The sequence below is a fragment of the Giraffa tippelskirchi genome, chromosome 13 (genome assembly GCF_054371585.1).
Source record: "Giraffa tippelskirchi isolate mGirTip1 chromosome 13, T2T-mGirTip1v1.2.pri, whole genome shotgun sequence".
In the NCBI taxonomy this organism is placed as follows: Eukaryota; Metazoa; Chordata; class Mammalia; order Artiodactyla; family Giraffidae; genus Giraffa; species Giraffa tippelskirchi.
Window position 1 is genome coordinate 105,825,805 of NC_137287.1, and position 13,461 is coordinate 105,839,265.

General features: G+C 39.5%; 1 protein-coding gene across 4 annotated transcripts in view; it reads right to left on the minus strand.

Moving 5' to 3' along the window:
• Nucleotides 1-13,461, minus strand: part of PIGU (phosphatidylinositol glycan anchor biosynthesis class U) — a 91,670-nt gene that overhangs the window by 57,511 nt on the left and 20,698 nt on the right. For all 4 annotated transcript variants that reach the window (XM_081559831.1, XM_081559830.1, XM_081559832.1 and 1 more), the window contains one exon: nucleotides 11,659-11,759. In XM_081559831.1, coding sequence (XP_081415957.1) covers nucleotides 11,659-11,759 — 101 coding nt within the window. The remainder of the gene's footprint in view (nucleotides 1-11,658; nucleotides 11,760-13,461) is intronic.

A 13,461-nucleotide genomic window follows, 5' to 3' on the forward strand; every position in this document is an offset into this window, starting at 1 on the left:
AGCTACAATTTACCACCAGGTCTGTCTCCACTGAAAAAAAATGCACAACCTAAAAAGTTGAGATTTATGTTTTATTTGGGGACAAGACTGAGGATTTAAGCTTGAGGCAAACCATCTCAGATAGCTCTCAGAGACTGCTTCCGAAGAAGTAAGGGAAGAGCCAGATTGTATAGCAGTTTTTTTGTTTTTTGTTTCAAACTTTATTTTGTATCAGGGTATAGCTGATTAACAATATTGTGATAATTTCAGGTGAACAGTGAAGGGACTCAGCCATGCATATACATGTACCCTATAGTAGTTTTTGAAACAAAGACCAGGTAATTTGAACATCAAAAGTCTCCTGTTAATGAAAGGAAACTAGATATCTCAAGTTAAGGAATTTAGCACTTTTCTTAAAAAAAGCAGATGCAAGAGTCTCAAAGAAAGGCAATGCCAAAGAATGCTCAAACTACTGCACAATTGCACTCATCTCACCTGCTAGTAAAGTAATGCTCAAAATTCTCCAAGCCAGGCTTCAGCAATATGTGAACCATGAACTTCCAGATGTTCAAGCTGGTTTTAGAAAAGGCAGAGGAACCAGAGATCAAATTGCCAACATCCGATGGATCATCGAAAAAGCAAGAGAGTTTCAGAAAAACATCTATTTCAACTTTACTGACTATGCCAAAGACTTTGGCTGTGTGGATCACAACAAACTGTGGAAAATTCTTAAAGAGATGGAAATACCAGACCACCTGACCTGTCTCTTGAGAAACCTGTATGCAGAGCAGGAAGCAACAGTTAGAACTGGACATGGAACAACAGATTGGTTCCAAATAGGAAAAGGAGTGCGTCAAGGCTGTATACTGTCACCCTGCTTATTTAACTTCTATGCAGAGTATATCATGAGAAACGCTGGGCTGGAAGAAGCACAAGCTGGAATCAAGATTGCCGGGAGAAATATCAATAACCTCAGATATGCAGATGATACCACCCTTATGGCAGAAAGTAAAGAGAAACTAAAAAGCCTCTTGATGAAAGTGAAAGAGGAGAGTGAAAAAGTTGGCTTAAAGCTCAACATTAAGAAAACTAAGATCATGGCATCTGGTCCCATCACTTCATGGGAAATAGATGGGGAAAAGTAGAAACAATGTCAGACGTTATTTTTTGGGGCTCCAAAATCACTGCAGATGGTGATTGCAGCCATGAAATTAAAAGACGCTTACTCCTTGGAAGGAAAGTTATGACCAACCTAGACAGCATGTTAAAAAGCAGAAGACATTGCTTTGCCAACAAAGGTCCATCTAGTCAAGGCTATGGTTTTTTCAGTAGTCACGTATGGATGTGAGAGTTGGACTATAAAGAAAGCCGAGCACCGAAGAATTGATGCTTTTGAACTGTGGTGTTGGAGAAGACTCTTGAGAGTCCCTTGGACTGCAAGGAGATCCAATCAGTCCATCCTAAAGGAGATCAGTCCTGAGTGTTCACTGGAAGGACTGATGTTGAAGCTGACACTCCAATACTTTGGCCACCTCATGCAAAGAGTTGACTCACTGGAAGAGACCCTGATGCTGGGAAGAATTGGGGTCAGGAGGAGAAGGGGACGACAGAGGATGAGATGGTTGGATGGCATCACCGACTCGATGGACATGAGTTTGGGTAAACCCCGGGAGTTGGTGATGGACAGGGAGGCCTGGCGTGCTGCAGTTCATGGTGTCGCAAAGAGTCGGACACGACTGAGTGACTGAACTGAACACTGAAATCATTCCTTTGATATGCACCTCAGCTCCCTGGGTGGGTATATTCTCATCCTGAGTCTCCTCAGGGTGCACTGTCTGGGGGTGAGGGGGGAAAGGGGAGAGGGTGGCTGCAGCACTGACAACTAGATGGGGTCATCCTGTTTCTATCCTGCGTCCCTTCCGGGTTCACTTTCGGGGCAGCTGTAATGTGATGGCTTGAGGGCTGAAACACCCTTTATTTACTGAGTTTGAAGGCAACATTTTTTCATTGACATCTATCTGACAACAGAGGAGCTGGAGCTCTTCCTCTGGACTACCTCTGGTAGTACTGATCTTTCTTTTCCCTTGGGAAGCAAGTGCTGTCATCCAGGCCTCTTTTGGTGGAATAAGGACAGTTGGAAGGGTCCTTAGGCAGCAAACCTCAATAATTTCCAGTCTGGGGCATCTCACTGTTGACAAACACCCACAGTGAACAGGCAGGATACCTATTAACATCTGTTTGTTTTCCTTGTGAAAACCTAATGAAGACAACTTCAGAGGGATGGAGTATTTAACTAGCTCATTGATAGGCAGAGTACTCCTTCACCAAAGCTCCAACCTCTGAACTGAAACCAAAGCCACTTCACTAAACTAACATCAACCCTGCCTACAGACCAGAGTTTCCAGGCCAACACCCCAACAGGGACATCACAATACACTGGCCTGGACCTTGTCCTGGCCTATGGCTCTTGGTGTGTCCCAGACAACCCTGCCCTGACACACAGGAAGTCAAGGGAAGGCAAGGAGTCAAGGGCACAAAGCAAATGAGGCCACTCCCTTCTGGGGGGACACCTGCTCCATCGAAGTCTGGGAAGAGAGGTACTAAGTTTACATCCATGGTCCCTCATCAATTAAATTAATTTATTTTTAATTATGTGCTCATTGAAGAAACTTTGGAAAAAAAGATATGAGGAAGAAACAATTACTCATGAACTTACTCTACTAGAAACAAGTATTACTCTTTTGGAATCTATTTTCTATTTGTGTTGTTGTTTTCACATAGTTGAGATTATATTTTATTAAAATATATAATTTTGTACTCAGTTTGAAAAAATAAATGTACTCTCACATAATTTAGAATTATTATTAAATATCATGTGCATGGGTAAATTGTATTTTCTTTAATTACATGGGCAAACTTATGTTTTACTCAGTGATTCCTCTATTTTGAAGTAGTTTCCAATTTTTCTATTATAAATAATCCTTAATTAATGACTTTGTATCATAAAGCCTGGTCTGTAATTCTGCATTATTTTGGAATTAGGTTATCAAAACTAAAATTCATAAAAGTACAAACATTTTACTGCCAAATTGCTTCCGAAAATGGTTGTACTAATTTATAAGTCAACTTGCCATGTGGGAAAATGCCAATTTGACAGCACTTTGCCAGCACTGAGAATTATCTTCTAAAATCTTTGCCAGTTTGAAAAGGAATAAAAACGTCACTTCACTCTCTGTGTTTTCAATTTGCTTTGCCTTATTAGTTATCTAATAACCAATATCCAAGGTTATTGATATTTCTCCCAGCAATCTTGATTCCAGCTTGTGCTTCATCCAGCCCAGCATTTCGCATGATGTACTCTGCATAGAAGTTAAATAAGCAGGATGACAGTATACAGCCTTGACGTACTCCTTTCCCGATTTAGAACCAGTCTGTTGTTCCATGTCCAGTCCTAACTGTTGCTTCTTGACCTGCATACAGACTTCTCAGGAGGCAGGTCAGGTGGGCTGGTATTCCCATCTCTTGAAAAATTTTCCAGTTTGTTGTGATCCACACAGTAAAGGCTTTGGCGTAGTCAGTAAAACAGAAGTAGATGTTTTTCTGGAACTCTCTTGCTTTTTCAATGATCCAACGGATGTTGGCAATTTGATCTCTGGTTCCTTTGCCTTTTCTAAAACCAGCTTGAACATCTGGAAGTTCATGGTTCATGTATTGTCGAAGCCTGGCTTGGAGGATTTTGAGCATTACTTGACTAGCGTGTGAGATGAGTGCAATTGTGCGATAGTTTGAACATTCTTTGGCATTGCCTTTCTTTGGGATTGGAATGAAAACTGAACTCTTCCAGTCCTGTGGCTACTGCTGAGTTTTCCAAATTTGCTGGCATATTGAGTGCAGCACTATCACAGCATCATCTTTTAGGATTTGAAATAGCTCAACTGGAATTCCATCACCTCCACTAGGTTTGTTCATAGTGATGCTTCCTAAGGCCCACTTGACTTCGCACTCCAGGATGTCTGGCTCTAGATGAGTGATCACACCATCATGGTTATCTGGATCATGAAGATCTTTTTTGTATAGTTCTTCTGTGTATTCTTACCACCTCTTCTTAATATCTTCTGCTTCTGTTACATCCTTACCATTTCTGTCCTTTATTGTGCCCATCTTTGTATGAAATGTTCTGGTGGTATCTCTAATTTTTTGAAGAGAGCTCTGGTCTTTCCCATTCTATTGTTTTCCTCTATTTCTTTGCATTGATCACTGAGGAAGGCTTTCTTATCTCTCCTTGTTATTCTTTGGAACTCTGCATTCAAATGGGTATATCTTTCCTTTTCTCCTTTGCCTTTAGCTTCTCTGTTCTCAGCTATTTGTAAGGCCTCCTCAGACAACCATTTTGCCTTTTTGCATTTCTTTTTCTTGGGGATGGTCTTGATCCCTGCCTGCTGTACAAGGTCACAAACCTCTGTTCATAGTTCTTCAGGCACTCTATCAAATCTAATCCCTTGAATCTATCTGTCACTTCCACTGTATAATTGTAAGGGATTTGATTTAGGTCATACCTGAATGGTCCAGTGGTTTTCCCTATTTTCTTCAATTTAAGTCTGAATTTGGCAATAAGGAGTTCATGATCTGAGCCACAGTCAGCTCCCAGTCTTGTTTTGCTGACTGTATAGAGCTTCTCCATCTTTGGCTGCAAAGAGTATAATCAATCTGATTTTGGTATTGACCATCTGGTGATGTCCATGTGTAGAGTCTTCTCTTATGTTTGTGGAAGAGGGTGTTTGCTATGACCAGTGCGTTCTCTTGGCAAAACTCTATTAGCCTTTTCCCTGGTTCATTCTGTACTCCAAGGCCAAATTTGCCTGTTACTCCAGGTATCTCTTGACTTTCTACCTTTGCATTCCAGTCCCCTATAATGAAAAGGACATCTTTTTTGGGTGTTAGTTCTAGAAGGTCTTGTAAGTCTTCATAGAAACATTCAACTTCAGCTTCTTCAGCATTACTGGTTGGGGTACAGACTTGAAGTACTGTGATATTGAACGGTATCACAAAATCAGTGCAGATGGTGACTGCAGCCATGAAATTAAAAGATGACTGCTCCTTGGAAGAAAAACTATGACCAACCTAGACAGCATATTAAAAAGCAGAGACATTACTTTGCCAACAAAGGTCTGTCTAGTCAAAGCTATGGTTTTTCCAGTAGTCATGTATGGATATGAGAGTTGCACTATAAAAAAAGCTGAGTGCCGAAGAATTGATGCTTTTGAATTGTGGTGTTGGAGAAGACTCTTGAGAGTCCCTTGGACTGCAAGGAGATTAAACTAGTCAATCCTAAAGTTATTCAACCCTGAATAGTCATTGGAAGGACTGATGCTGAAGCTGAAGCTCCAATACTTTGGCCACCTGATGTGAAGGACTGACTCACTGGAAAAAGACCCTGATGTTGGGAAGGATTGAAGGCAGGAGGAGAAGGGGATGACAGAGGATGAGATGGTTGCATGGCATCACTGACTCAATGGACATGACTTTGAGTAAGCTTCGGGAGTTGGTGATGGACAGGGAAGCCTGGTGTGCTGCAGTCCATGGGATCACAAAGAGTCGGACATTACTGAGTGGCTGAACTGAACTGAACTGATTAGTTATCTATGGAGTTGAGTATTTCTTCATCTTTTTTAGTCATTTATATCCCTTCTTTTGTGAATTCTCCCAACTGCTTTCATCTTTAATGAGTTATTCCGTCATTAATTTCATTAAATATCTAATTATGTGGTACAAATGTGAAATGCAGAAATAAGTGTTGCAAATTTTATAACTGAACTAACTTTGTATATACTGTTAATAGAGATTACTAATATACTCAGAGTTAGAGTAGTTCAGAGACCTAACTAAAACAGAATTCTTGAAATATTTTAACAGATTAGAAATGTTACTTGTGACAGTCTCTATTTATAGCCACCAACAATGGAAAATAACTTAGCTGTCCAGCAAAAGGGAAGGCCTGGGACCCCATGACAAGTATACCTGAGGAATGGAAGAGGAGGTGGGGTAGGGTGGGATGATAAAAGACTTTTACTTCTCATTTCATATGTTTGAACTTCTTTTATTTTTACCAAGTACTTAAACTACTCCTAAAACTTAAAAAAATTAAATTTAGATTTAAAGAAACTAACAAAGGTGTGACCAATGTCATACATGATTCATATGAGACAAATAATAAAACAAAATTGTGCATACAACATCACAAAAAAGTTTCTAAAATTCACTTGATAGAAATCTAGAGTAACATAATAAAAAATTTTTTCTGTGGAATCAAAAACAGCGTGGCTGCCAAAGAGTTATATATAACTTTTTAATATGATTTTTCCCCCTCAAACAAAACCTTTTCATTGACCTAAGAAGTCTTATGAAAGATGTTCTTCAAATTATATACTTTACATTTTTGTGTGAGACTCATATTGTACACACCTCAGAGGCCATGTCTTCAGTCTTTCTACCTTTGTGCTTGGCTATTTTTTTTTTTTAATGCTTTGGGCATACCGTGTGGCATGTGAAATCTTATTTCCCTGACCAGGTATAGAACTTTCACCCCCTGCATTAGAAGCGAGGAGTCTTAAGCACTGGAGTGCCAGGGAAATTCCTCAGCTATTTTAAAGGTGACATTTCCAAAGGCCAGTGCTCAATCCCTTCTGCCAGGTGGCAACAAATAGTTCTTACTTTAATGGACACCAGGCACCTTGATAAATGAATGTACCTGAGATAGACACTCTGGAAACAGGAACTAAGGTAGGGGGTGTTCACAGACAGCTAAGAGTCACTTCAAGTAATCTGACAGTAAGTTAAACTGAACGACCTAGAGAAAGACCACCACAACCACTCCAAGAGAAGCAATGTCTTAAAAAGACCCAAGTCCTTTCCGTGTGCTACCCTAGACAAGGTAAGTAAACTCTAAGTAAAAGGCTCTATGCGTAACTTTTGAGTCTTTGTCCCCTAAGTGTGTAAACTATTCAGTAATAATGTAGGGAAACAAGGGCTCTCATACACTTCTTATGGCAGTATAAGTTGGTAAAACTCTTGAAGGTGATTTAGTGATAAATTTCAGAAATTCTAAAGAAGGTATACAGCCTGTGACACAAAAATTCTATTTCTAGGACTCTATTTCTGTGGTAAGAAAATAATTGAACATGGGTATGAAAATTTTGGAGAAGGAAATGGCAACCCACTCCAGTGTTCTTGCCTAGAGAATCCCAAGGACGGGGGAGCCTGGTGGGCTGCCGTCTATGGGGTCACATAGGGTCGGACACGACTGAAGCAACTTAGCAGCAGCAGCAGCAGCAGGGTGTGAAAATTACTGTTAGAAATTACTTTAAAGAATTAACTGTATGGGAATTCCCTGGCGGTCCAGTGGTTAAGACTCAGCACTTTCACCGCTGGGGGCAGGGTTTGATCCCTGGTTGGGGAACTATGCCCAGCAATGAAGCCAAAACAAGTTTTAAAATAAAAAAAAAAAGAAGGAAAATTAACTGTAATACTATTTAAACAGCTGAAAACTGAAAACCATTAACTAGATATTTAATAGCAGAAGTTGGTTAAAGAATTTCTATTTATTGGTCAACACAATGGAACAGTAAGCAGCCATGAAAAATGACAGACTAAATGTTTATTGACATTTGCGACAGGCTGTATTTTTGGTGCCAATTCTTTACCCCTCCCTATGTCCAGGCTCTTTGCCATATAACTTTGCAGTGCACTCCCACTGTGGATGGGGAAGTATCTACCCCTCACCTCAGATGTATGTTATGTTTGCATCATGTGATACAACCAGAAACTTCAAAACCTTAAGCCTCACAGTTGTGTCTCTGCCATCAGTATGAGAAGAATATGCTTAAATTAGTTCCCTGGTCCATGAGGATGACAGACATGTGGAGAAGAGCCCAGCCTAGATTAGCCAACTACAGCCAGCTGTTGATGCATGAATGAGCCCCGATGAAACCAACAGACTGTCTAGCCACATTCAACCTAGATCAGCTGACACCTAGCTGACTTACAGACATATGAGCGAAGTAAATGTGTACTGTTGTTTTAAGCCACTGAATTTTGGAGTGCTTTGTCATATAACATTTTTGTGGGGACAGTTAATTGATATATTTAAAAGTCTAAAAGGAAAATGGGGGGGAAATCTGGAAACATATACCTCTAATGCTAATCAACAGAGGATGAGATGGCTGGATGGCATCACCGACTCAATGGACACGAGTCTGAGCAAACTGCGAGACAGTGAAGGACAGGGAAGCCTGGCGTGCTGCAGTCCACAGGGTTGCAAAGAGTCGGACACGACTTAGGGACTGAACAACAACAACAAATCACATGTATATCATTTTTCCCTCCAAAAACCTCACTGAAATGACAGTAAAGCACTAAAAATTGTCTTAAATCACAAAAAACAGGAGAAGAGGTTATAGTAAAATAAATTTTAATACAATAGTGGAAACATTAAAAGCAGGAAGAAGAGGGGACTTCCCTGGTGGTCCAGTGGTTAGGAATCTGCCTGGCAATGCAGGAGATTTGGGTTCCATCCTGGTCAGGGAACTAAGATCCCACATGTGGCAGAGCAATTAAGCCTGTGGGCCACAACTACTGAGCCTGAGTGCTCCTGAGCCTTCACACAACAACTAGAGAACCTGGGTGCGGCAACAAAAGATCGCACGTGAAGCAAAAAATAGCCCACATGCTGCAACTAAAACCCGATGCAGTCAAACAAATATTTTAAAAAATAAATAAAACAATATTAAGATGCATTAACAAAAACTATTTTTTTAAAAAGGAGGAGGAAGAGGGATAAAGGAGCAATATGGAAGAGATTACAACTTAATGGCCTGCAGAGATAAATACCAATAAAAATCAGGCCAACTCACCCCATACCACTTCTGAGAAATCCAGCACCTTGAAGGTATCAGATACTATGGCAGGTGGGGTAAGTTACAGAGATGAAAATCAAACTGAAAGGTTTTGTACAGACCAGCCAGAACCCCAGGTCTCATTCAACTATGTGCAATCAGTCAGTTGACTACCTCTACACACCCTCATCCTTCATTCTACTCCACCCCCAGAGACTATAGTTCTGGAGAAAATTAACTAAAGAGGCCCAGGTTAAGGGATATTAAGCACAGTAACAGGCTAAAGAGAAGTGTGGACTGAAGAATAGTAATGAGATTACATAAAAATATAAGTCAAAGAGAAAAACAAATACTGTATATTAACACATGCATATGGAATTCAGAAAAATGGTACTGATGAACCTATTTCACAAGGCAGGAATAACATGGAGAATAGACTTGTACACACAGCAGGGGAAGGAGAGGGTGGGACAAACTGAGAGAGCAGCACTGATAGATATACAATATCACGTTTAAAATAGCTAGTGGGAAGCTTCTGTATAACACAGGGAGCTCAGCTTAGCGCTCTGTGATGACCTAGAGGGGTGGGTAGGAGGAAGGCTCAAGAGGGAGGGGATATATGCATACTTATAGCTGATTCATCCCTGGAGTAGGAAATGGCAACCCACTCTAGTATTCTTGCCTGGAGTATCCCATGGACAGAGGAGCCTGCCTGGCTACAGTCCATGGGGTTGCAAAGAGTTGGACATGACTGAGTGACTGAGCATACACATAGCTGATTCATGTTACTGTACAGTAGAAACAACACTGTAAAGCAATTATCCTTCAATTAAAAAAAAAAAAATCTATGTATTCCAACCAGCCACCTCCCCTGCTACTGCTCTCACAACTCCAGCAGTTGATCACACGAGCCTCCTACCCCACTGCAACTCTAACCCTGTTACCCTTATGTAGGGAACTGGAAGATTCCTCTGTGGAAAAACTAAATACATTCAGAGGAAAAGAAAACCTATAAATGATGACATTTAGGGATCCCTCCAACAAAAAACGTCAGCCAGCTATCTGATCTTGCTACAATGAGAATGATCCATCAATAAGTCTTGCCCACAGTCTCAAATCAACAAGTTAGTATAATATCCTTAAATAATAAGCAGACAGCTAAGGATCACTATAAATAAGAGAAAATCTCCCCATATGAAAGATAGAGCTCAAGAGAAACAGGAAAAAAAATAGGCAGCCATGGGTGGGGGGAAAGGGGGGGAATCCAGGAAGACAAAGGGATCATGCTTAGAGCAAACGAAAACTAAAAACAAAAACAAAACCAAGAAAACTCAGCTTAGAGAGGACACTGTGTGACAAAATAAGAATGATGCCTCAGAGAAACAACTGGAAACCAACAAAGAACTTAAAAGGATAAAATAAAAATTAAAAATTCCATATAAGAGTCAAAAGATAAAAACAAGGAAGTATTCCAGAAAAAGAGGAAGTAAGTAAAAATGATGGGAAAAATCAACAGAAAACATGCAAATTAGATCAAAGCAGGGGGCCTGGGTTCGATTCCTGGTCAGGAACTAAGATCCCACATGCTGCAAGACCTCACATGCCACAATTGAACAGTTCACATGCTGTAACGAAGATGGATGATCCTGCATGCTACAACTAAATAAATAAATAAAAATAATTTTTAAAAAACAAACAAACAATAGATTCTCAATGTAGAGGAAACAGTCTTCTTTCAGAAGAAGATGCCATCTAGACTTTCACAGCTAGAGAGGAGAAGTCAATGCCTGGCTTCAAAGGACAAGCTGATTCTCTTGTGTGGGGCTAATTTTTTTTTTTTTAAATCAATAAAGTATGTTTAAATTAAGCTATGTACATTGTTTTAGGTATAACATTATTGCATACTTAACAGAATATAGTATAATATAGACATAACTTTTACAGCTACTGAGAAACCAAAAACTTCCTGACTCACTTGATTGCAATTTTGCTTTATTGCTGTGATCTAGAACCAAACTCACAATATCTCTGAGGCAGGCCTGTATTATCAGGCCCTTGAAAAATCTAGCAGCGCAACTAGGGGAAAAAACAGTGATTGGTACAAAAAGATAAAGCAAAACAAAAACAAGCAAAAACTCCACAATTAACCCCAGAAAAAATAAAAGGTTGTACAAGACAAAAAAATAACCATAGTTACTACTTTTCCCAGTAGTGAATAATACCTATACTGTCATAAAATATAGGTACTAACTACTGATTTAATCAAAGCTGTGAGGGACTTCCATGGTGGTCCAATGGTTACGATTCCACTTTTCCACTGCAGGGAGCACCATAAAAGAAACAGGTATCAAAGAGCTAAATTGTTATCTCCCATAATGAGAATCAACCACAGATAATGTCTAAAATTCATAATTCATCAAACAGCAACACTAGGTCTTATTTACAAACATAGAAATAGATACTAGCAAAAAAAAGTAGCTCCTTCAAAGAACTTGAACTAGGGATAGGAAGAAGGAGGCAGAGCACCGCTGTTCTCATTGTAAGCCTTTTAGAATTTTTTTGTTTTTGTTCAAACTATGTTAACAGTGACTCTCTGAGTGGTAGAATCAGGATGTTTTAATTTTTTCTCTTGGCTTATCTGAAATTTCTATAATAATATTATACTACTTGTGTATTTTTTAAAAATCTTTTTGAATGCTGTTTTTTGTTTTTAATCCACAGCATAAGTGTTACAAAAAACCCTGCACAAATCAGGAACTGAGGTTTGTACTTTCCTTTGGGGCCTTACCTTTCATTGTGGCCAAAATGAAGAAAGCAATGAGGGTGTTGTTGATGGCGCAGGTAGACTTGGCAACACAAGACAAGATCGTGTAGGGATTTAAAAGATAGCTGGAAAAAAACACACATATCTGACATTAGTAATCCTGGTCAAAGGACCAGGGAGTCCTGGCCACCATAGACAGAAAGTTCTTGAGGTTTACTAAAAGCATACTTAAGGGAAGGCAACATCTTAGAAATGAGTTATCCTAAGTAAAAGAGGATGAAGTGGGGTTGTGGCCACTGAATAAAAGGCACTGAACATTCACTGCTTATTCTCTGCTATGTGTTATATGGGAAAACCATCATATTTCATCATCACAGAGATTCTATAAACCAGCAATAACATTATTCCCATTTTGCAGATGAGAAAACCAAAACTCAGTGGTTAAGTAACAAGCTTAAGGTTTTACAAGCTAACAAATACATTCAAAATCAGATCTTTCTGGCTCTAAAGCCTACATTTTCTATTACTTCAGGTGTCAAAAATTATAAAAATTCTACTAATTCCCACAGAGCCATATATTTTAGGAATGGCTACAGTTGTCTCTGAAAAACAGGAAACTACTTTTTCCTCAATCAGGTTCCTAAACTCTGACACAGGTTACCCCCGTTCAAGAGGTGAGAGCGGCTTAACTTTAGTCCTCTTGGCAGTCAAGCTACATCCACCAAGCCAGACCCAAAGGACAGAATAAGCGTCTGCTGAATTCAACAATAGGAGAATAGGAGAGTCACACACGAGCTAGTGGCCACTGAACTTCACAGGACAGCTTGAACTTCCACTGGCAAGGAATTAAACTGAAACAGTCTTTTCCTGAGGTGGGAAGGAATGAACTGAAAAAAACGAATTTGTAACAATGAACAGGGAAATCTTAACACAGTCATAACTGTATCTTTATTTATTTTCATCCTGCTTCCACAAAAGATCTGAAGTAGCTCAAATGAGAACAGATGATAAAAAGTGAGAGCAAAATTAAAATAAAAATAAAGACCAGGGAAAACATAAATAAAAGCAAACAGTCAAGATCAGGGAAAGAAGAACAAATAGGTCTTCTACAGCATTGTAATAATCAGCTTTAAATCTGGCTCTGAGGAGTTTCCTGGCAGACACAGTGAAAAGGGAGAGCAGTTACATAATTCTGATCATCAGATAGGAAGAAACGTGCCAGTGTCTCAGAAAGAGATTATAATTAGCATTCACAAATAAAGACCTTAAATCCAATACCTCTCAGAGCTGTAAGATTATCAGTTCTAAACCCAACAGCCCAGAAGTTGTTCATTTTTTCTAGCAATTATAGATAGACTTGTTACACAATCTCTAAAGAAATGACTGCTGCTATTACAAAACTACCCCCTGAGTCCATAAGCCATTCATAATGCTGCCAAACCTCTGGTTCTATTAGGTAGTTCCCACCAATATTTCTGAAATACATAGATATGAACTGACACCTCAAATGTGCTTGGTGGGAGGGGGGAAATTGCCATTTCTAAATAGCAGGTGATGTTCAAGAAGCAGCTACACAGCCACCTATCTGGCATACTGAATAGGAGAGTCACACACAAGGCAGAGGGTTGAATAAACTGTCCTCATAAGACCCCTTCTAAATCTGACGTTCTAAGGTCATGTCTTTCCATGAGGAAACTGGTCTGCCTTGTTTACTGTGTATCCTTAGAAACAAGTATATTGTTAACATTTACTATCAGTTGACAGAATAATTATTCCCATTTGCCTATCTCAGCAACATAAACAGGAATAACCTGAAAGAATTAAAAG